Source organism: Aspergillus aculeatus (genome assembly GCF_001890905.1).
Source record: "Aspergillus aculeatus ATCC 16872 unplaced genomic scaffold ASPACscaffold_4, whole genome shotgun sequence".
Taxonomy (NCBI): Eukaryota; Fungi; Ascomycota; class Eurotiomycetes; order Eurotiales; family Aspergillaceae; genus Aspergillus; species Aspergillus aculeatus.
In genome coordinates this window covers 2,045,588-2,065,145 of record NW_017962979.1, presented here as the reverse complement: position 1 = coordinate 2,065,145, position 19,558 = coordinate 2,045,588, and the positions used below count along the sequence as shown (strand labels likewise).

General features: G+C 52.2%; 8 protein-coding genes across 8 annotated transcripts; 6 read left to right on the top strand and 2 right to left on the bottom strand.

The window, feature by feature from the left end:
- The first annotated feature begins 1,302 nt into the window (after positions 1 to 1,302).
- On the top strand, positions 1,303 to 2,513 carry ASPACDRAFT_76904 (E2 SUMO-conjugating protein UBC9). Its single transcript, XM_020204822.1, has 4 exons — positions 1,303 to 1,425; positions 1,510 to 1,670; positions 1,748 to 1,771; positions 1,883 to 2,513. Exons 1-4 carry the CDS (start codon positions 1,391 to 1,393, stop codon positions 2,134 to 2,136), a joined length of 474 nt encoding a protein of 157 aa, XP_020058847.1. The 5' UTR covers positions 1,303 to 1,390; the 3' UTR covers positions 2,137 to 2,513.
- Positions 2,514 to 2,807: 294 nt separating this feature from the next.
- Positions 2,808 to 5,653, top strand: ASPACDRAFT_76903 (asparagine synthetase B). The gene is made up of 9 exons (XM_020204821.1): positions 2,808 to 3,167; positions 3,272 to 3,322; positions 3,396 to 3,421; positions 3,481 to 3,507; positions 3,562 to 3,597; positions 3,658 to 3,806; positions 3,872 to 5,127; positions 5,198 to 5,302; positions 5,365 to 5,653. The coding sequence occupies exons 1-9, from the start codon at positions 3,142 to 3,144 to the stop codon at positions 5,405 to 5,407; spliced, it is 1,719 nt and encodes a 572-aa protein (XP_020058846.1). The 5' UTR covers positions 2,808 to 3,141; the 3' UTR covers positions 5,408 to 5,653.
- A 436-nt stretch (positions 5,654 to 6,089) lies between these two features.
- Positions 6,090 to 7,686, top strand: ASPACDRAFT_76901 (porin; the record flags this gene model as incomplete). Its single annotated transcript, XM_020204820.1, has 6 exons — positions 6,090 to 6,139; positions 6,233 to 6,266; positions 6,351 to 6,439; positions 6,504 to 6,534; positions 6,733 to 7,235; positions 7,297 to 7,686. Coding segments are annotated over 6 exons (857 nt in total), but the record flags the coding sequence as incomplete, so codon positions are not given.
- A 211-nt stretch (positions 7,687 to 7,897) lies between these two features.
- On the bottom strand, positions 7,898 to 8,794 carry ASPACDRAFT_8846 (DnaJ domain protein; the record flags this gene model as incomplete). The annotated part of the gene is made up of 2 exons (XM_020206121.1): positions 7,898 to 8,606; positions 8,706 to 8,794. Coding segments are annotated over 2 exons (798 nt in total), but the record flags the coding sequence as incomplete, so codon positions are not given.
- Positions 8,795 to 9,927: 1,133 nt separating this feature from the next.
- On the top strand, positions 9,928 to 11,912 carry ASPACDRAFT_76897 (methionine aminopeptidase 2). Its single transcript, XM_020204819.1, has 7 exons — positions 9,928 to 10,006; positions 10,087 to 10,221; positions 10,307 to 10,902; positions 10,964 to 11,227; positions 11,282 to 11,443; positions 11,497 to 11,583; positions 11,644 to 11,912. The coding sequence occupies exons 1-7, from the start codon at positions 9,967 to 9,969 to the stop codon at positions 11,698 to 11,700; spliced, it is 1,341 nt and encodes a 446-aa protein (XP_020058843.1). The 5' UTR covers positions 9,928 to 9,966; the 3' UTR covers positions 11,701 to 11,912.
- A 70-nt stretch (positions 11,913 to 11,982) lies between these two features.
- ASPACDRAFT_1879726 (sphingolipid delta(4)-desaturase family protein) lies at positions 11,983 to 13,907 on the top strand. Its single transcript, XM_020198174.1, has 3 exons — positions 11,983 to 12,332; positions 12,402 to 12,680; positions 12,807 to 13,907. Exons 1-3 carry the CDS (start codon positions 12,111 to 12,113, stop codon positions 13,596 to 13,598), a joined length of 1,293 nt encoding a protein of 430 aa, XP_020058842.1. The 5' UTR covers positions 11,983 to 12,110; the 3' UTR covers positions 13,599 to 13,907.
- A 771-nt stretch (positions 13,908 to 14,678) lies between these two features.
- Positions 14,679 to 15,927, bottom strand: ASPACDRAFT_51042 (putative integral ER membrane protein Scs2; the record flags this gene model as incomplete). Its single annotated transcript, XM_020202426.1, has 7 exons — positions 14,679 to 15,110; positions 15,176 to 15,280; positions 15,349 to 15,464; positions 15,530 to 15,588; positions 15,660 to 15,682; positions 15,746 to 15,816; positions 15,888 to 15,927. 7 exons carry the CDS (start codon positions 15,925 to 15,927, stop codon positions 14,679 to 14,681), a joined length of 846 nt encoding a protein of 281 aa, XP_020058841.1.
- A 1,861-nt stretch (positions 15,928 to 17,788) lies between these two features.
- On the top strand, positions 17,789 to 19,248 carry ASPACDRAFT_76893 (uncharacterized protein). Its single transcript, XM_020204818.1, has 3 exons — positions 17,789 to 18,089; positions 18,158 to 18,489; positions 18,550 to 19,248. Exons 1-3 carry the CDS (start codon positions 18,008 to 18,010, stop codon positions 19,054 to 19,056), a joined length of 921 nt encoding a protein of 306 aa, XP_020058840.1. The 5' UTR covers positions 17,789 to 18,007; the 3' UTR covers positions 19,057 to 19,248.
- Positions 19,249 to 19,558: the final 310 nt, after the last annotated feature.

The following is a 19,558-nucleotide window of genomic DNA, read 5'->3' as shown; positions in this document are numbered from 1 at the left end:
GGAACTGGAAGACCAGACTGGTACCTTGCTTTCTTATCTACCTCGCTGCGGGCTTTCGCTTCCTGACGTCTAGGGGTTGGAATACCGGTGGGACGCCTTGGTTCCTCGATGTCGCTGCAGGCTTTAGTTCCCTGACGTTTAGGGACTGGAATACCCATGTGACACTTTGGTTCCTTAATGTCGTTGGGGATGTCGACCTCTGCAATCTCAGGGACGGGATTATCGGGTTGACACTTTGGTTCCTCAGTTTCCCTACCGATGTTGACATAGTGACCTTCAGGAACCGAAACACCGGATTGACACTCTGGTTTCTCCTCAACGGGTTTGCAGATCTCGACCGCTTGACGTTCAGGGACTGGGGTCTCTGGCTTGCTGGACGTAGGCATTGCTTCATAATACTCTTTGTAGTACTTCTGACATTCGGGACATACTCCCTTCATTGGGATCCCAGTAGCTTCAGGGTTGGTACATTCATACCCTACTCTCAAGGCTTCATCACATCTGATATCAAAGTCACGGGACACATCGATGCATGTACACCCCGAAAAGTAATAACGAATCTTATGGCACATCCTGAATGCGTGATCAGAGGTCGAAAGCTGGGAAGTGGGTCAATGGTGTATTGTACAGAGAAGAAGGATAGCCCTCCCCGCTAGACAACAGGTCGACTGATGATGAACTTCCTTGTACCCTGGCTAATATACTGCGGCGTTGAAGTCAGTAGATCGAGCCAATCGAGGTGACAGGCAGCATGATCAAGCACGCTGCGAGCAAACCATTTTTACTTAAATAAACAACAGGGCGTATGTGAGACCTAGCTTGAATAATCACAGTCCCCATGGTCAGAGGAGACCTTCCGATAAAGCCTTTGTCACCCATGGCTTGCAAGCCTTGGGTTGTCAGTCTGTTATGGTAGGTTCATTCATAAGGCGACGGGTTCATGCATTGTCGTACTATAACAAAGATATGTTCGCAATGTAGTCGATGCTCGGACCAGTAATCAGGCGGGATTGAGAGACAACTATAGCCCATTCTGTCATGTGATGAAGATGACCTGCAGCAGCCCCCGAGAGTGATTGGCTGTGGGGCGGATCGATAGCCGGTGGGCGAGGCGGGCGACAACTGCCCAGTCTCTCAGGCCGGGATGATCTGGAACTTCCGTTGTGCACATCCATTCACATTCACTAGGCCTAAACTACTAACCTACACCCGTTGACTTTCCCGTCCATTCATATAACACATCTGTGTTCTTTTCTTCTCTTTTTCCTTCCATACCTCCTCATCTCTCCACCTAGCTACTTCCTGATTATCTCTTTCCAGCGTCAGTCATATATCCTCCCACTTTCAGCTTCCAAGTTTCCCCCACCTACGTGAATTGCGTATATCCGACATGTCGCTCTGCATAAACCGCCTTACAGAAGAAAGGTGAGGGTTTCTGTCTCCTCCACGGATGCGCCATGGTATAGTCAGGCTGGTGCGCTAACCTCTGATATTGCGCTCCCCATGAAGAAAGCAGTGGCGTCGAGACCACCCTTTCGGATTCTACGCGAGGCCCCATCGCAACCCTCAAGGTGCGCTCGACCTCAAGAGATGGGAGTGCGGTATTCCTGGAAAGGCGCAAACCTTATGGGAGGGTGGGCTTTTCAAGCTCGACGTTACGTTTCCAGATGGTGAGTTCAACTTCTCTGTCATCAGCTTTTTTCCTTTGGTGCGACGGGTCATAACTGATCGCTGGCCCACTACGCAGAATATCCGACTAAGCCACCTAAATGTAAGTGCATCCCTGCTGATAATAAAAATTATCCCCATGCGACTTTGAAAGTCTTGCGCCAACCTCACGATATCGCGCGCCAGAAACTAATATGGCTTTCATTACTCACAGGCAAATTCGTCCCTCCGCTCTTCCACCCGAACGTCTACCCCTCCGGCACCGTCTGCCTTTCGATATTGAACGAAGAGGAGGCATGGAAACCTGCCATCACCATCAAACAGATTCTTCTGGGCATTCAAGACCTACTGAACGACCCGAACCCGGAGTCACCCGCCCAGGCTGAGGCATACAATCTGTTCAAGAAGGATCGACCGGCGTATGAGCGACGTGTCAAGCAAGTGGTCAAGGAAAATCCGGCACTTTGAATGTCATTCATGCGTACAGTGAACAATGCTATCGCTCGGTACATTCTAGACTCCAAACACACAAACACACACTCGACTACGGTTGTCGCGACAACCACACCTTGGTCTATGCGCGGATGCAGCTTTCGGCGATTTCCTGCATATGTGGCAAACGAACGGATTGCCGTGGACTTTGTCATCTCTTTCTCTGACGCGAAGTGACAATCTTCATCGAGAGATTCATGCAACAGAATGGTCATTGATATCTGGGTTCAGGAACTCTTCCGATCAGCGACTACATGGCGTCTTTTGTCCTCGAAACGTTTTGCATGTTGTTTCTCCTTTCAAATCTGCCGGCTGATTTATTTTATGTATTCCCCATATTGGCCAGTCTGTTTAGTTTTTTTTTTTTGTTTTTCTTAGCGAGAAGCATGGCGTCTCAAAATCAACAATATCGTGGTGGCCATGCCTGGCTTCATTGAGAGAGCAAGAAAATCCGACCGAGGTCGTACCGCACTGGCCGGGTTGGTGTTCTCCGTTCATTCTTGGCACACCTTCTAGATCGCAACCGATTTCGTCCGCATGGAGACAGAACAGAGATTGAACGTTGGCACATGGCACGTTGTCAATTTGTCCGCTCATCCGGGACAGGTATACAATTACCTGAATGTCCTAGATGGACTCCCCCATGCATAAAGATTTACCTACCTTCTATAGTAGTGTTGAATAAGACCTGTAGTTACCTTCCAGACGTCACGAAGATCAATTAAACCAATGAGAACCGGGGAGAAAGGTCCGACGTCCGAGACGGGCCACGGTTATCTTATCGGGTGAGTCAGTCCAATTACTTGTGGCCGAAATCGCCCCTCGTTCCGCCCCGCCGGGAACGGGTTACTCGTTCTCATATTTTAAATTCACCTGCTTCCTCTTTCTCCCCCAGACGGTTCCTTTCAACGTTAGGTCAATTGCTCCTGGAATATTCGCTGCCTGAATCTTTGAGTGCTTTCTCAATTGATTGTCGCCAGCATGTGTGGTATCTTCGCGTGTCACCAGTACGTCTCTTTATGCCGATGGCCATGCCACATTCCTTGTCCTCCAATTTTCTTGACCCGCGACATCGCTTGGGTTGAGTCAACCACTGACCATGTCCACACAGTCACCCCGATGTGCAGGCATTCAAGCCTACGGCCTTGCGCATGGCCAAGGTGTAAGTCAATCAATCACCTTCCTCTCTTCTCTCGCCTGCGTGATGTTCATCTTTCGCTGATTGTTGTTTCTAGCTTGCGCCACCGCGGTCCCGATTGGAGTGAGTCATAGTGCTTTCAGTGTGACCGACAGCAGTAGCATTTTCTGACCCAAGAATAGGCGGAAGCTGGATCTCTGACAGCACCAGTGAGTTGAGCACAACTGCCTCATCCCTCATGGCAAACACTAAGTGAAATCTAGTCCTCACGCATGAGCGTTTGTGTATCGTCGGTGTCGGTACGTGCTTCATCGCCACACCCGTTCTTCGGACCACCTAACAAGGAACCCTTTTTCAAGACTCCGGCGCTCAGCCCCTTGTCAACGATGATGGCTCTCTCGCCCTGGCTGTCAACGGCGAGATTTACAACCACCGCATTCTGAGAAAGAACCTCAATGCCGACTACCAGTTCAAGACACACTCTGACTGTGAAGTTGTTATCCCATTGGTAGGTGTGACGAAATCCGGGAAAATTCGCTCCCATGTCAGATCAGGAGCTAATCAATACCCCAGTACATGGAATATGGCCTGGACGCCCCCAAGCACCTCGACGGCATGTTCTCGTTCGTGCTGTATGACAAGAAGCAAGACAGGGTTATCGCTGCACGTGACCCCATTGGTGTAACCAGCTTCTACATCGGCTGGTCGTCCGAGACTCCCGGTGCTGTGTACTTCGCCTCCGAGTTGAAGTCTCTGCACCCCGTCTGCGACAAGATCCAGGCTTTCCCCCCCGGCCATGTCTTCGATTCCAAGACCGGCGAGTTCACCCGCTACTTCCAGCCCAAGTGGTGGGACGCTGCCAACGTCCCCACCACCCCTATCGACTATAAGGTCATTCGCAAGTCTTTGGAGAAGTCTGTCCGCAAGCGTCTCATGGCTGAGGTTCCTTACGGTGTTCTTCTGTCCGGTGGTCTTGATTCCAGCTTGGTTGCCTCCATTGCCCAGCGCGAGACTCTGCGCATGCAGGAGGCCGCCCGCACTGCTCAGGCGCAGGGTGCCTCCTCTGACTTGGTTGGTATCGATGACGAGAACGATCTCTCCACTGTCACCACCTTCCAGCAGCTACACTCCTTCTCCATCGGTCTGCCCGGTGCTCCTGATACCCAGGCTGCCCTCGAGGTTGCCAAGTTCCTTGGAACCAAGCACCACGCCTTCACCTTCACCGTTGAGGACGGTCTCAACGCGCTTTCCGATGTCATCTATCACCTCGAGACCTATGATGTCACCACCATCCGTGCCTCTACCCCTATGTACCTCCTGAGCCGCAAGATCAAGGCTATGGGAGTCAAGATGGTTCTCAGTGGCGAGGGCAGTGATGAGATCTTCGGTGGATACCTGTACTTCCACGCCGCTCCCAACAAGGAGGAATTCCACAAGGAGACTGTCCGACGTGTCAAGAACCTGCACTTGGCTGACTGCTTGAGAGCGAACAAGTCCACCTCCGCCTGGGGTCTGGAAGCCCGTGTTCCTTTCCTCGACAAGGAATTCCTGGAGACTTGCATGGGTGTCGACCCCGCTGAGAAGATGATCACCAAGGAGCGTATTGAGAAGTACATTCTGCGCAAGGCTTTCGACACCACCGACGAGCCTGATGTCGAGCCTTACTTGCCTGACAACATTTTGTGGCGCCAGAAGGAGCAGTTCAGCGATGGTGTCGGCTACAGCTGGATTGATGGCCTCAAGGATCAGGCTGAGCTGCAGATCACGGACGAGATGATGAAGAACCCCAAGCCCGAGTGGGGAACTGACATCCCCGACACCAAGGAGGCGTATGTTAAGCCTTTTCCTTTTGCAGTCTATCAGTGATAAGGACGTGTGAGCTGACTTTTGCAAATACAGGTACTGGTACCGCTTGATGTTCGATGAGCACTTCCCCCCCACTTGCGCGGGAACCGTCGAACGTTGGGTACCCACATGGTCCAAGCAGACCGACCCCAGTGGAAGGTAAGCAGGAGCTGTAGGAGTCGGATGTCAAGCCATGTTCACTGACGAATCTCATCTATCAGAGCCATTTCCACCCACAACGCCAAGTACGACAACGCTGTTTAAACGAATTTATGCGATCCTATGTAATGTGTGTGGGTTCTCAAAGTTTTTGGGTATAGAAGCATGCATGGAGTGATTTTATCCTGGAGTCAGGCATTGGGACGCAAAAGTAGGAATTGCTTTGCTTATCTTCTCAACAAAACGTTTTTGTAAGAATGGACTGGAGCTGTAGCGTTAAGATCCCCAATGTATCTACTTTTGGATAGAGTGTTAAGAAGTATGTTGAGTACGCTCTCAAGATTTCATGGTCAGATTGTAATGCTCAACCAACGAATGAGAACTCCTTTAGAAGAAACAAAAGAAACAACATGGCTATAAGAGTAATTTTGATTGCAGGGTGCAGGAAAAGCCGAGGCAACGAGAATCGGCAATAATTAGCAACTCCGCCAGCTCAGCTTGCAGAAGCGGACAGAAGCAAATGCAGCAGGAGAAGCACGGCCCCAGGCATCGACATCACGGGACTTAGCGGCTTTTGCCGGTGCCCAAGCATCCACCAATCAGGGCGTGGTGTTTCTCCCGTGGCTTCCCCATTGTTTGTCTGCTTTGACGACTCAACGACCTCTTCCTGCCCTGTTTCCCCATCGTTTCCCTTTCCCTTCTTCTTCCCCTCGTCACCTCATCCTTTCCCCCCGTCCAACCACCTCCCATAACAAGCCCTTCTATTCCTCCACCCACCTCCATTCCACAATGTCTGCTCCTGCTGCTTTCTCCGACATCGCCAAGGCGGCCAACGATGTACGCTTTTCTTTTCAGTCGTTCCGACTTCGAAAGACCTCGGACGGCAGCATCTCCTAGAAGGGATTTTCGTGCTAATAATCAGCGCAATAGCTCCTTAACAAGGACTTCTACCACGCCAGCGCCGGTGAGTCCCCCACTGCTTTTCGCGCTCTTTCATGGACGCGTTTGATGATCCCCAAGTGCGCAAAATTGCTGACACCCTGCTTAGCCAGCCTTGAGGTCAAGTCCAAGGCCCCCAATGGCGTCACCTTCAACGTGAAGGGCAAGTCTGCCCACGAGGGTCCCATTGCTGGCTCCGTAAGTTGAACCAAACCATACCGAAGTACGATGCTTGGATGCTAAACCTCAATCGTGCCGATAGCTCGAGGCCAAGTACGTCGACAAGCCCACCGGTAAAGGCCCCAAATCGCGCAAAAAAACATGCGAACATCCCTTGCGCAAACCTCCCGACCCTCCACCTCGCAGAGTGCCCGACAACCGGCTCACGCTCATGTTTGCGTGTGGCTATGTCCCGTCTAAGCACCTCTTCGTCTATCTTATGTCAATGAATACCCAGCATGCGGTAGTGCTAATGTTCCGTCCTCGTTCAGGCCTCACCCTCACCCAGGCGTGGACCACTGCCAACGCCCTCGACACCAAGCTCGAGCTCGACAACAACATCGCCAAGGGCCTCAAGGCTGAGATCCTCACCCAGTACCAGCCCGCTAAGCAGTCCAAGGGCGCTAAGCTCAACCTCCACTTCAAGCAGCCCAACCTCCACGCCCGTGCTTTCTTCGACCTTCTCAACGGTCCCTCCGCCAACTTCGACGCTGTTCTCGGCCACGAGGGCTTCCTTGTCGGTGCTGAGGGTGGCTACGACGTCCAGAAGGCCGCCATCACCAAGTACTCCGCTGCCGTCGGCTACAGCGTTCCCCAGTATTCTGCTGCCATCACCGCTGGCAACAACCTGACCGTCTTCTCTGCCAGCTACTACCACCGCGTTAACGAGCAGGTTGAGGCTGGTGCCAAGGCCACCTGGGACTCCAAGACCGGTAACTCCGTTGGCCTCGAGGTCGCCAGCAAGTACCGCCTTGACCCCTCTTCCTTCGCCAAGGTATGTTCCGGATATGAATGTCAAGTGTGATAAGGTTTAACCTGTTCGACTGTGATAATAGGCCAAGATCAACGACCGTGGTGTTGCCGCTCTCGCCTACAACGTTCTCCTCCGCCCTGGTGTCACCCTTGGCCTTGGTGCTTCTTTCGATACCCAGAACCTCAACCAGGCTGCCCACAAGGTTGGCGCCAGCTTCACCTTCGAGGCTTAGAAGAGCTACCATAGTTAGCATCAGTCCGCACTCAGAGTCTAGCGTTCGAGTTAGCCGGATACATTGATTTTTTGGAAGCCTTTAAGAGTAGAAACTTGATTGCTTTCTTATGATCTTTGAACGGGCTATTGGTTCGCGCAGGATTGGTTTTGTGGGTGGGCGTGGGTTCTTATGGATGTCTAGTTAATAACCATGTATCGTATCTACCGACGATAAGTGTATATCAAGTCTACATTTCCCTTTGTTCATTATATGTACATGCTGCATGATATCAATTGATCAAGCCTGTCGTCTGGATCCAATGCCACCAAGGTATCTACCGAACTCCTGTACCATGTGTATCTTTCTATCCGACACATTTGACGATGCCAACCGAGCCCAATACACTCATGCACCCATAAACATGATCACCCTGTACAGGCACATCTCATCACCTCAATTGATCTTTCTGTTTACTTACTTTCTCACGTGGCCATTGAAACAAGCCCGCCACTGTTGCAGCCCCGACCAAGATCCCACAAACAGCCGCGAATCGCATGGCGGCCCCCCAGGGACTCCCAATGTACTGTTCCTTCAGGGCGGCTTCCATGGCTTTCTGCCTCCGCTCTCTCCGCCGAACATCTTCCGCCGACTGAGTCTTATAGTGACCCCTAGCATTGAAATGATGAACGGTATTCCTATGAATAAACGCCGTCGGATCCTCATCATTAGTGGTAGTGGATGACTGGCCCGCAGCATCACTCCCACCACCACTCCCACCACCTGTCGAACCCGGCCCGGGGTTCGTCCTCCCCGTCCGCCCATACCCACCATGCGCGTAAAAACTCGGCGGCGGGCCCCGGAACTGGCCCCGGCGATTACTCAACCCACTGGCGGGGCGGGACCCGGCGTACGAGGCCCCCTTGGTGTGGAGGTTGGCCCCGCCGCCGGCGCCGCCGCCGTGGCTGCTGTAACTGCCCATGGGATGTTGGCCGGCCGTGGCGGTGGACCGCGTGTTTTGGTACTGGGCGTAGATGCCGTGGTCGCGGTCGTAGGCGGCGCGCTTGTTGGGCTGGCTGAGCACGTTGTAGGCGGAGGAGATGCGGGCGAAGCGCGAGGAGGCGGTCGGGTCGTCGCGGTTGCGGTCCGGGTGGTGGCGCATGGAGAGGGTGTAGAATTTTCTGGATTTTGATTTAGTGTTTGAGTGGGATTGGGAAGGGGGGGTAGGGGTATGTGAAGGGGAATCTTGGGGGCGAGGGAGGGAAGGAAACGCAACGCACTTTTTGATCTCGCCTTGGGAGGCGGTTATCGGGATGTCGAGAATCTCGTAGTAGCTTGGTTCGCGGGCGGAGGCGTGATGGTGGGTTGTTGTGGAGAATGAGGAGGTTTGTTGTGACTTTGAGGCATTTTGTAGAGGGTGTGGGCGAGGGTGAGATGTGTGGATGTGAGCGAATGTCGAAGATGATGCTGATGCTGTTCGGGGTTGAGGGTTACGGCGGCATTGACGGTGGATGAAGGAGGATGCGGCGGTCCGCAGACGAGGGTGTGACATTTCCTGCAATTAGTGGTCGGTACATATAATGATGTATGACTTGCGGTTTGAATGAAGCCGATCAATCACTCAAGGATAAATGAAGAGCGAGGGAGATAGTTATACGATGTGTTGTGTTGTACTGTAGTAGGGGTGGAGAGGATGTTGAGGGGGACGAAAATCCGCCCCCGTTCTTCGGGGGAGCGGGCTGCTGCGTCATCGGGTGGCTTATCTGATCGAAGCTAGTCAAGGACTAACCGGCCTACTATATGTACATAATGTATGTATGGTAGAGCTGGACTCCAGGAAACACGAGGGGCGTTTGTCTCTGCAGCTAACTTCACTGATGCTAGTTAATGCATGGATGCTGGGTTACTCAGATCCCTGGTCAAATGTCTACTTCTAATATTGTCATGGCTTCGGGCTTCGTCCGTGCCTGGCCATTGAGAAACAGGCTTTTCATATTTCACTGCGAGGTGGACTTGCGGATGACTTGCGACGCTGGTTACGAACCGTGGCTGAGGTGCTCTGAGGAATCTCTTGTATATTGGTTACTTGGGTGTCTTGCCATTCGATGCGACTGAAGTTCATCTTTGAGCACTTGCCTTCCTTGAGCTCCGTTGACACTATTTACTAACTATAGCCTTGATGTCTTGCTGAATGGATCTAGTTATTTGTCAACTTGTTAAAACTCAGGTTGGAGATATGGTATCACTTATATGGAAGAATCAACACACTTTTCTCTCCAATTGTCAATGCATATACACGGGGCGAATTCGTTGCAGATGAGTACTACAAACAGTACTCTGTAGTCACTACATGGATGGCTTGCCAGTTGGTGCATCGCCGAATTTGCCGTTTGCCGTTAAATCATCCTTATTCTGAGCAAGTCTTGGCGCCGACCGTCTTTTCCCCGTCGCCTCCGCCGAACTTCAATTTCCCCTCTCTTTCCCTACTCCCTCTATCTTTTCAACTCATACCACACCCGGTTTCTTTCCAGCTTTTTCAACATGGCTGCCCAGGCTAGTGAAAAGCTGCAGAAGCTCGACCGTAAGTGAAGATTCCCACTTTTCTCCGATCCATGTCTCCTCTCCCGACATGTGACTGATAAGATTTCCCCGCGCCACTAGTCAACGGTCAGAGCGGCGATGCGAAGGTCGACGCTCCCGCCGCTGGTCAGGCTGGAACCGGAGAGGCGGAGGATGATTCCGACGACGATGAAGTCGAGGATAACAACGCTGGCGCTGAAGGCGCAGCTAATGGAGGTACGGATTTTACGCTTATCCCCAGACAACCAACTTCAACAACCTCAAGACTTTCGATACTAAGAAGCGCAAATTGCAATTGCAGCCGCCAAGAAGAAGAAGAAGCGCAAGTCCAAGAAGAAGAAGAAGGGTGGCGCCAAGGTCCAGAGCTCTCCTCCGCGCGTTCCGATCTCGACTTTGTTCCCGAACAACCAGTTCCCCGAAGGAGAGATTGTCGAGTACCAGAATGAAAACTCCTACCGCACCACCAACGAGGAGAAGCGCTATCTCGACCGCATGAACAATGACTTCTTGCAGGAGTACCGCCAGGGTGCTGAAGTGCACCGCCAGGTCCGCCAGTATGCGCAGAAGAACATCAAGCCCGGCCAGACTCTGACGGAAATCGCCGAGGGCATCGAGGACGCTGTTCGTGCTCTGACGGGCCACCAGGGCCTGGAGGAGGGTGACAACATCAAGGGTGGTATGGGATTTCCGTGTGGTCTGAGTCTCAACCACTGTGCCGCCCACTATACACCCAATGCGGGCAACAAGATGGTGTTGCAGGAGAGCGATGTCATGAAGGTCGATTTTGGAGCTCACATCAACGGACGGATTGTCGACAGTGCCTTCACCGTTGCCTTTGATCCGGTCTATGACCCTCTTCTGGCGGCTGTCAAGGACGCCACCAACACTGGTATCCGGGTATGGCATCAGCGAATGACTTTACTCCACACATTGAACTAATGGTTTCTGGGGGAAACAGGAAGCCGGTATCGATGTCCGCATGAGTGACATCGGTGCCGCTATTCAGGAAGTCATGGAGAGCTACGAATGCGAGATTAACGGAACTATGCACCCCGTTAAATGTATTCGAAACCTCAACGGTCACAACATTGACCAACACATTATCCACGGTGGGAAGAGCGTTCCCATTGTGAAGGGCGGAGATCAGACCAAGATGGAGGAGGGTGAAGTCTTCGCCATCGAGACCTTTGGAAGTACCGGAAAGGGCTATGTGCACGAGGATGTGAGTGCTTCGTATCCAAGTCGATCGACATGCTTACTGACGACTGCGGTCTAGATGGAAACCTCTCACTACGCTCTGGTCCCCAACGCTGCTCCGGTGCCTTTGCGTCTTTCTTCCGCCAAGAACCTGTTGAACGTTATTAACAAGAATTTTGGAACTCTTCCCTTCTGTCGTCGGTACCTCGACCGGTTGGGCCAAGACAAGTACCTCCTTGGGGTAGGCATTTCGACAGCAATGCGATTGCGGACGAGTGCTAACAGATCTTACAGCTGAACAACCTGGTGCAGTCGGGCATTGTTCAGGACTACCCCCCGCTTTGCGATATCAAGGGCTCTTACACCGCCCAGTACGAACATGTATGTTCTTCACTATATTGTCGCTAGTACTCCGTTGAACCCACGCTGACCTTCTCATAGACCATCGTCCTCCGACCTAATGTAAAGGAGGTGATCAGTCGCGGAGACGACTACTAAGATGGGTCTTTTTATGCCTAGGAACTTTGCCACGGCATGCGACATGTTTGGTTGAATGGCATCTATAGAAAACACAGAACAGGGTTGTATAGGGAAAGAATGAACAGTACCGGCAGTTTTAGGGTCATCATCGACCCGTCTTCACTGAATTGAGCAATGTTTTTGTAAACAAGAGTTGAAAGGATCAAACCATAAGTCGGGATGCGGGTAGCCCCACGTGGAAAGGGTGTCCTCCGAACCGTCCTCTCAGCTTCCTGCTTAATCAGATCACTTTTCTTTCCACCTTGCACTCTTGCGCCCTCTCTCCTTACTTCTTTGTCTCCCTTCTTCTTATTCATTCATGGCGCCCAGTAGCCATTAGATCAGTCTCTTTTTCATCCTTCCCCTCTTCAATTGCCGACCTCTCCAGTATGTCCTCCTCTGTTGTCGAAGCGGCCACGGCTGGAACTTCGCCGCATCTCCGCGTGTCCGCGGCCAAGAGCCAGGATCCCCAGGTCACAGCACAGGATGATCAGCCCCCCGCGAGGATTGCGCCTCCAGAGAAGTCGGCTGTCGATGATCATTTCTTCTGGACCTATACGGAAGAGCCCCATCGATCGAGGCGATTGGCTATCATCAAAGCCCATCCAGAGGTGCGTCGTACCTTTCCCAATATCCCCTACCGGTTTGTCAATACTAACAGCTCTCGTTTCTGTATTCAGGTTACCAAGCTCTGTGGACCGGAGCCATTGACGAAATATGTTGTTCTGGGAGTCGTTTCTCTTCAAATCCTCTGCGCCTATCTTCTCCGCGATACTTCCATGCTGTCCTGGAAATTCCTCGCAACTGCATACGTGATTGGGGCCACCTCAAACCAGAACCTCTTTCTCGCCATTCATGAGATCTCGCACAACCTTGCCTTCCGGTCCGCAATGGCAAATAGATTACTGGCAATCTTCGCCAATCTTCCAATCGGCTTGCCCTACAGTGCTGCCTTCAGGGTATGTGGCCACACCGAACCTCAAACAAGCTCCCCGCACGGTCGTGACGGTCGTTAGCCGCGTGTGGCGACGTGACCAAATACAGGATTGCTAACGTGAAACTCCATCGTATTCCCACACACACAGCCCTACCACCTCACCCATCACAAGTCCCTCGGTGTGACCGGACTGGATACCGATCTCCCCACCGCCGTGGAAGCCTTCTTCCTGGATTCGCTCCTCGGCAAGGCATTCTTCTGCACCTTCCAGATCTTCTTCTATGCCGTCCGGCCCATGTTCATCTACAGCCCGCCCTTCACTTACATCCACCTCCTCAACCTCGCCGTCCAGCTCACCTTCGATTACTTCCTCATCCAGTTCTGCGGCGGCTCCATCCAACCCATCCTCTATCTCCTCATGAGCTCTTTCCTCGCCGGCTCCCTCCACCCGTGCGCCGGCCACTTCATCGCGGAGCACTACTTCTTTTCGCAGGTCTCGCACGGTACCGAGTCCCTGCAGGAGCTCAAGAACCCGAAGGAGAAGTCCGCGGCGCCCCCGCATCCGCTGGACTCTCTCCCTCCCCCCGAAACATACTCCTACTACGGGCCCCTCAATTTCTTCACCTACAACGTCGGCCTACACAACGAGCACCACGACTTCCCCGCGATCCCGTGGACCAGACTGCACGAACTGCACCGCATCGCCAAGGAGTTCTACGAGCCCCTGCCCTGCCACCACAGCTGGGTGTGGGTGATCTGGACGTTCATCCTAGATAAGAACGTGGGCATGTGGTGTCGCGTCAAGCGAGCGCAGGGTGGTCGTCTCGTAGGTGGTGGCGGAGGTGGCAATGGTCGTGGTGGAGAGGGCATCTCGGCTTCCTCGTCGGCTGGTCCGCAGGAATCCGGGGATGGATGGAAGGAAAGCGAGATCCAGAACTGATTTCGTGTTCCCACTATCTAATCTACCCGCATCATGTCAATGTATACGCCGCTTTTGGTTGATTGAGTGCTGAAATCCCGCCGCACTGCCCTTGTGAATTGTCCCCCCACTATGTATGCCTACTATTAGACATGACCCGTTTGGCCTTCAGCTCTGGTTATCTTCTCCACAGACTTCGTGTGCGGGTCCCCGAGTCATGGTCATGAATAAGATGAGGTTTTTCTGGTTTGCAACAAATATCTGTATCACGACTATCGCCCAAAACAAGCGCATAGAAAGTAACCCATAGCTCGGAGAGAGATTCATTATCATGGAACTATCAGCTATTGGAACAATATTGGAAGCAGCATGGAAGAACAAAAAGGGCTGAACCCCCGGCAAGGATTTATGAACATTCGTGGTGTGGCATCATCGTAATTAGCTCAGTGGGGTTTCACTGCCTGTTTCAGAAACGCATGAATTCCGTCTAGAAGAAAAAAAGTTCTCGCTCATCGAACAAGGTGGAGGGCTGGAGGCAACGAGAAGAGAAGAAGAAAAAACAAATGTGGTTGAGGAGAGTCGAAGACCACGGAGTCATGACCCGACACACTCAAAGCCGGGAAGGCTCGCGACCTGATGGCACATGGGACATATTGTACCGGAAGGTGTCAAATGTGGAATGTGTGTTATCAGCGGCCAGATGTCGCAAGCATAGCTTAAAGTCGCCGCGACCTTGGACGATGGAATCCCAAGTTTTCATGTCTGGCTGAAACAAGAACTCTGCCTCCATTTACATCATATCATCAAATATGAAGAAAAGTAACAAGACAATGAAAAGAAACAAGGGTGCTTGCTCAAAGTAGAAGAAAACGGCATGGGGAGACCGGGCCGAATTAGAACGACCATGAAGAAGAATAAACGGGCCGTCACAAAGAATAAATAATAGCACCGTACCACTGCTGTAGTTGTCGACGTAGTAAAGTAAGGGAATTGGCAGAAGGGAATACAGTTGGTCTGTAAAGAAACATGATGGGGAAAAAGGGGGTCACAGGAAAGGAAATTCAAAAAGAGTGGACACAAAGAGGGGAGGGGTCAAGACAATCAGAAGAAGAAGTAGGCGATCAAGAAGCTTAGCAGGCATAGACCCGCCACGATCTGCACGGGCACACCAGCCTCCACGGACTGTGGCTGCTGTTGCGCCAATGGCGCGGGCACCTTCTCGGCATCGGTTCCGATCTTTCGCTGTCTCAGACCCTGATCTGCCAACTTCTCCTTCAGCGCTGAGATCTGCGAATTTGCCTCGGACAATTGGGCTCTCAAGTCTTCGCTAGCGCTTGCTACGGGTGACTTTGAAGACGTGGCCGAGCTTTCGATGATCTGCGGGGTGGAGACTTCCCGCTTGGGCTTGTCGCTGAAATCTGGCGGTGGGATGGGTGACGTGTCGTTCGCGCTCTTCGTAAGTGCGGCAGCAGGAGTCTGATAGTTGGGGTTCGGCGGCGAGGTATAGGCAGGAGGCTCTTCGTCGGGCACATTCTGCGCAACGTAATTAGTCAACGAAGGACGAATGACAAAAGTAAGGGGCTAAAATGACAACTTACGCCAGTCGCCTCAACTCCTTGTTCCTCAACTGGGGCATCATCGGCGGCCAGCCAGTTCACACGAATTTTGCGCTCCTGGAGTGCTGTCTTGGGGGCTTTCTCAAACTATTGCGCCGGTTAGGTGATGCTCTGTACTAGAATCTGGGGGCCCTGGGGGAGGGCGGAAAACCAACAATCGAGGTAACATTGGCGAACTCCATATCACGAGTGACCGCGACTGTCTGAACGAGAAACTTGTCCTTGCACTTGGCATCTAGCGCAGGCTCCTCCTTCATGGCCTGCAACAGAACTATCGAACTTGTCAGGCATTAAGCCGAGTGAAGGGGTTTGAAAACGGAGCGCAGTGAGACCGACCTTGGACATCGACATGTTTGCCAGGATCTATCCGGCCCGAGTTGGGACGAACGCAGTAGCTGGCCCTTAGTCAGTTGTGATTCAAACGGATCGGTTACTCGGGGGTGTGGAGTAGGGACTGGCCACGTACTGCTTAGGGGCGGTAGTTTTGACCTAGTATACGGGAGCTTGTTAATTTGCCCGCCATTTTGATTCTGATCCGGCTCGTATACGTACCTTGAAGACGACAGGCTCCGCACTCTCGTTCTTCAGGTGCAACATCTGACACACCTCACGGTTGAAGGGACCTGGAACCGGTGAGCGGGGCGGTCCATGGCTGGTATAGAAACTCGGCCAGGGGAGAGGGAGTATTGCTCACGCTGAAAGCCCAACTCCGGGGGATCGAGAATGATAGACATAGCGAATACGCGGCGTAGAGGTAGATCGAGCGGGAGAAAGGGGGTTGCGCGGATAAGGAGTGGGTGTAGGTACCAAGGAACGGGCTGAACAGGGCGGCGGGAGAGTCTTCCTGTCTACAGGAGGGAGAGCGCTAGAGTGACAAAGAGAACCAGCCAGGTTAGAGTAGCCAACGGAGTGCGGAGGACTGACGGAGAGAATTTACCTGACAGAGAGAATATTTAGAAGATAGATGTCTCAGCAAAAGGTTCACAAGGAGAAGGTAAAACCAACTCAACGACGGGGCGAATATATGTTTAGGCGCAATTGGAATTGGGGAAGAAGAGTGAGGAGAGGCTGGAATAGTAATGATGAATGAGTTGGACTCGGCATCGCAACTGCTGCTGGTTGGGCCGGGGGCATGCTGAGTCAGCACGGCCACGGAGGTCCAGGTCAGGTGATGTCATCAAGGCGTTTGACATGGTGTTTCAGGCATCATTCTTGGCCAGTACCTGCATTCTAGGCAGTAATATTCAGTCACGGTACATACTACAGACTCATATGTCGGCTTCGTTGCTGCCGCACCGCAATGCTCATGGGCTGTTGCGATCGGACATTTTGGACAGATCTACCGGCTCCATCAGTTATCGGCCACGCCTGTCTGGGTCCATAGATTCGGGATCCACTGCTTGACATCGTCTAAAAATACTCCTCTCTACCATAGTACCAATTGACCTGGTCCTGATACTGAGTACTAGTTCGGTCTCCAATTGCCCACTCTCATATCTCACCCTGTCAGTCAATAAACGCCAATATCTTGCATGTATTGTTGGTCTTCCACGACCCCGCAAAGGACATTATAGCCCAGCCGATTGCACGCGACGGGTTCACCACGCCTTGAATCTTCAGGCATGATCATCTCTGGAATGCACGGTCTCACTTTAATACTGCTTCGGTTCTCGAACCTTACAGCCCAAGATAACGAGGGACGACCCCGCAAGAGGTAGGTGGTCCTCTGATGACAATCAGCTTCACACACCGATTCTTTTTGGGCCTGTCAACGAAGCATCACTATTGGCTTGGAACGACTCACCGCTACATATCATGAGACGATTTACAGATTACCTAGTACTACCGGCAACAACGTGTACTCATCTAAGGCGCAGCTGGTAGGTAGGCCTACGACTCTTGCGCTCGGCCCCGGCAGTCAAACGTGGTCGAGGAGAGAACAGACATAGACAAAGCCAAAGAAGCCGAAGGCCTTGATTTGTGAAAGATTCCGCCGAACTAACTCGGAGTACCAGTTCAGGATCCAGGTCTGGTGAAATAAACCACAATACTCTGGTGTCGGCAGCGTCTTCTAACTGGATGGGACTTCAAACGGGATTCGCCCTGCTTCGAGTGACCAACCTTGGGACATCTTGTCCTACGTTCGCAAATCCTGGACAAAAGTGGTTCATCTAGTCATCAACATCGTAGAGGATCTACTAATCATAGTACTCTCTCGTCGACTGTAGTGATAAGTCATTGCGGTCCGTTTTTTTTTTTTTTTTTTCTCTCTTCGGAGGCGAGATCTATCTATAGAAGTAGAATCCTCACGCAGGTTGCGGAGATTGCATTTGCGCCCCAAGCAGAAATGCCAGGAACCCCGAAGACTTCAAGCTCCTTGACGAGCAAAATGGGTGTTTCTCTGAGGTGCGAAGTATGTATAGTCAAATACAATCGACTGACAGAGCCCAGACCGTGGGCCTAGGAACGAGCCTGGGACTGGCTCAACTTTCGAGCTTAGCTGGCGGGTCATCCCGCAGTTGATTGATTGTTCCTCCGCTCCGCTCCCGAGCCTGTCGATACGTCACCCGCACCCTCACTGTTGACCTCCCCTCATCCACCTCATCCAGCTTTTGAGATAGCAGCTTGCATTTTATTGCTACTCTTTCTCACTATATTGAGTGGTATACAAGGCCGTGATACATTTCCATCTGGCTGTCACCTTTGTCCAGGCTAAAAGCCCCCGCCTGCATTACCCCGCCATTGGGTTCTACCTCTCGCTCCACTCGAATTTATCGCTTTGATCAGCAATTATTGCACCCACCCCGTGCGACCATGGCCTCCGATCTAGACCAGCTCATTGAGATGGGCTTTGACAAGGAGCGAGCACAGCTTGCAGTCGCCAAAGGCACCGGATGTACGATTATCCCATCGAGCTCTCTGCTGTCGCCAACTGCTGACGTGCTTAACTTTTCATCACTTCAGTGCAGGGTGCTCTAGAATGGCTCGAAAAGAACCAAGACAAATCGATTGATGAAATCAAGGAAGATGAGGAGGCAGAAGGTCCTGCACTCGCGCCTGGTGAAGAGGCTCGCAGTCTAGTCTGCAACGAGTGCGGCAAGAAATTCCGCAGCCACGCCCAAGCTGAATTTCACGCTTCGAAATCCCAACATACCGACTTCTCTGAGTCAACGGAGGAGCTTGCGCCGCTGACTGATGAGCAACGGCAAGCGAGACTCCAGGAGCTCAGAGAAAGGCTGGCCGCCAAGCGAGCGGTGCAGTCTGAGCAGGATAAGGTTGACCAGAAGAGGAACGAGGTATGCGGACTACTGTCCTTGCCAGACCCTGTGATTCAAACTAACCAGGTCTTATCCCAGGAAATCCGGCGGAAAGCTAACAAGGATTCACAAGACGTCAAGGAGGAGCTGGAGAGGAAACAAAGGCTGAAGGAAGCGGAACAAAAGAAGAAGGATAAGATGGCAGACATCGAAGCTAAGCAGCGGGTCAAAGCCAGGATTGAGGCGGACAAACAAGAGCGCCGACTCCGGGCTGAGCGAGAGAAAGCCGAGCGAGCTGGTGTAGCACCTCCTGCGCAACCAGCCCCAGCCCCAGCAGCCACGACATCCGGCCCGGTCGCCTCGAAGCCTGCATCGGCCTACACGGAAACTCGTCTGCGGTTCCAAACGGCCAAAGGCAATATCATGAAGACGGTTCCAGTGACAACTACCTTGTTCGAAGTTGCCGCGGCTCTCAAGCAGGAGGATGGAGTTGAGGTACAGAGCTTCGTTCAGAACTTCCCTCGCAAAGTATTCAATGCGGAGTTCTTTGGCGAATCCTTGAAGGATTTGGGACTTACCCCGAGCGCGAGTCTTGTGATTCAGTGATTTGAAGGGTTTCGGTCTGGTTTATATTCTCTTGCTACCTAAATTCTCCGATAGAAACACACATTGAAGGCAGGAGAGATGGAATCAAATGACAGCAAAGTGATAGTAATCTGGCTGCGTCGGAGCGTTAGTGTGGCAAAGCCGAAGGCTGCCTAATGCTGCCTGCCTCTCTATAATTTCAAACGACATTTCTTCTCCTCCAGAATCAGACCGAAGTAGCAAGCATATTGACTCAGTTCGGCCAGACTGCAAATAGTTTCCAACCCTTCCCTCTCTAGGCGAATTCACCCATCCTCAATCAGCAACTGATAGCATATGATCGTTGGCACTAATTGACACTTTCCATTGTTATCTGCGTTGCGATTACCATCACGTGACATCGCGATAAGGCCGTGTCGGCATCCGGCGCGCCTCGACACGTCGGGGGCAACAGCATCATTTGATCCTTTCATCAGTCATTACAAGCTTAAAAGAGGACTGTTGCTCGATGAAGTACCTCGGT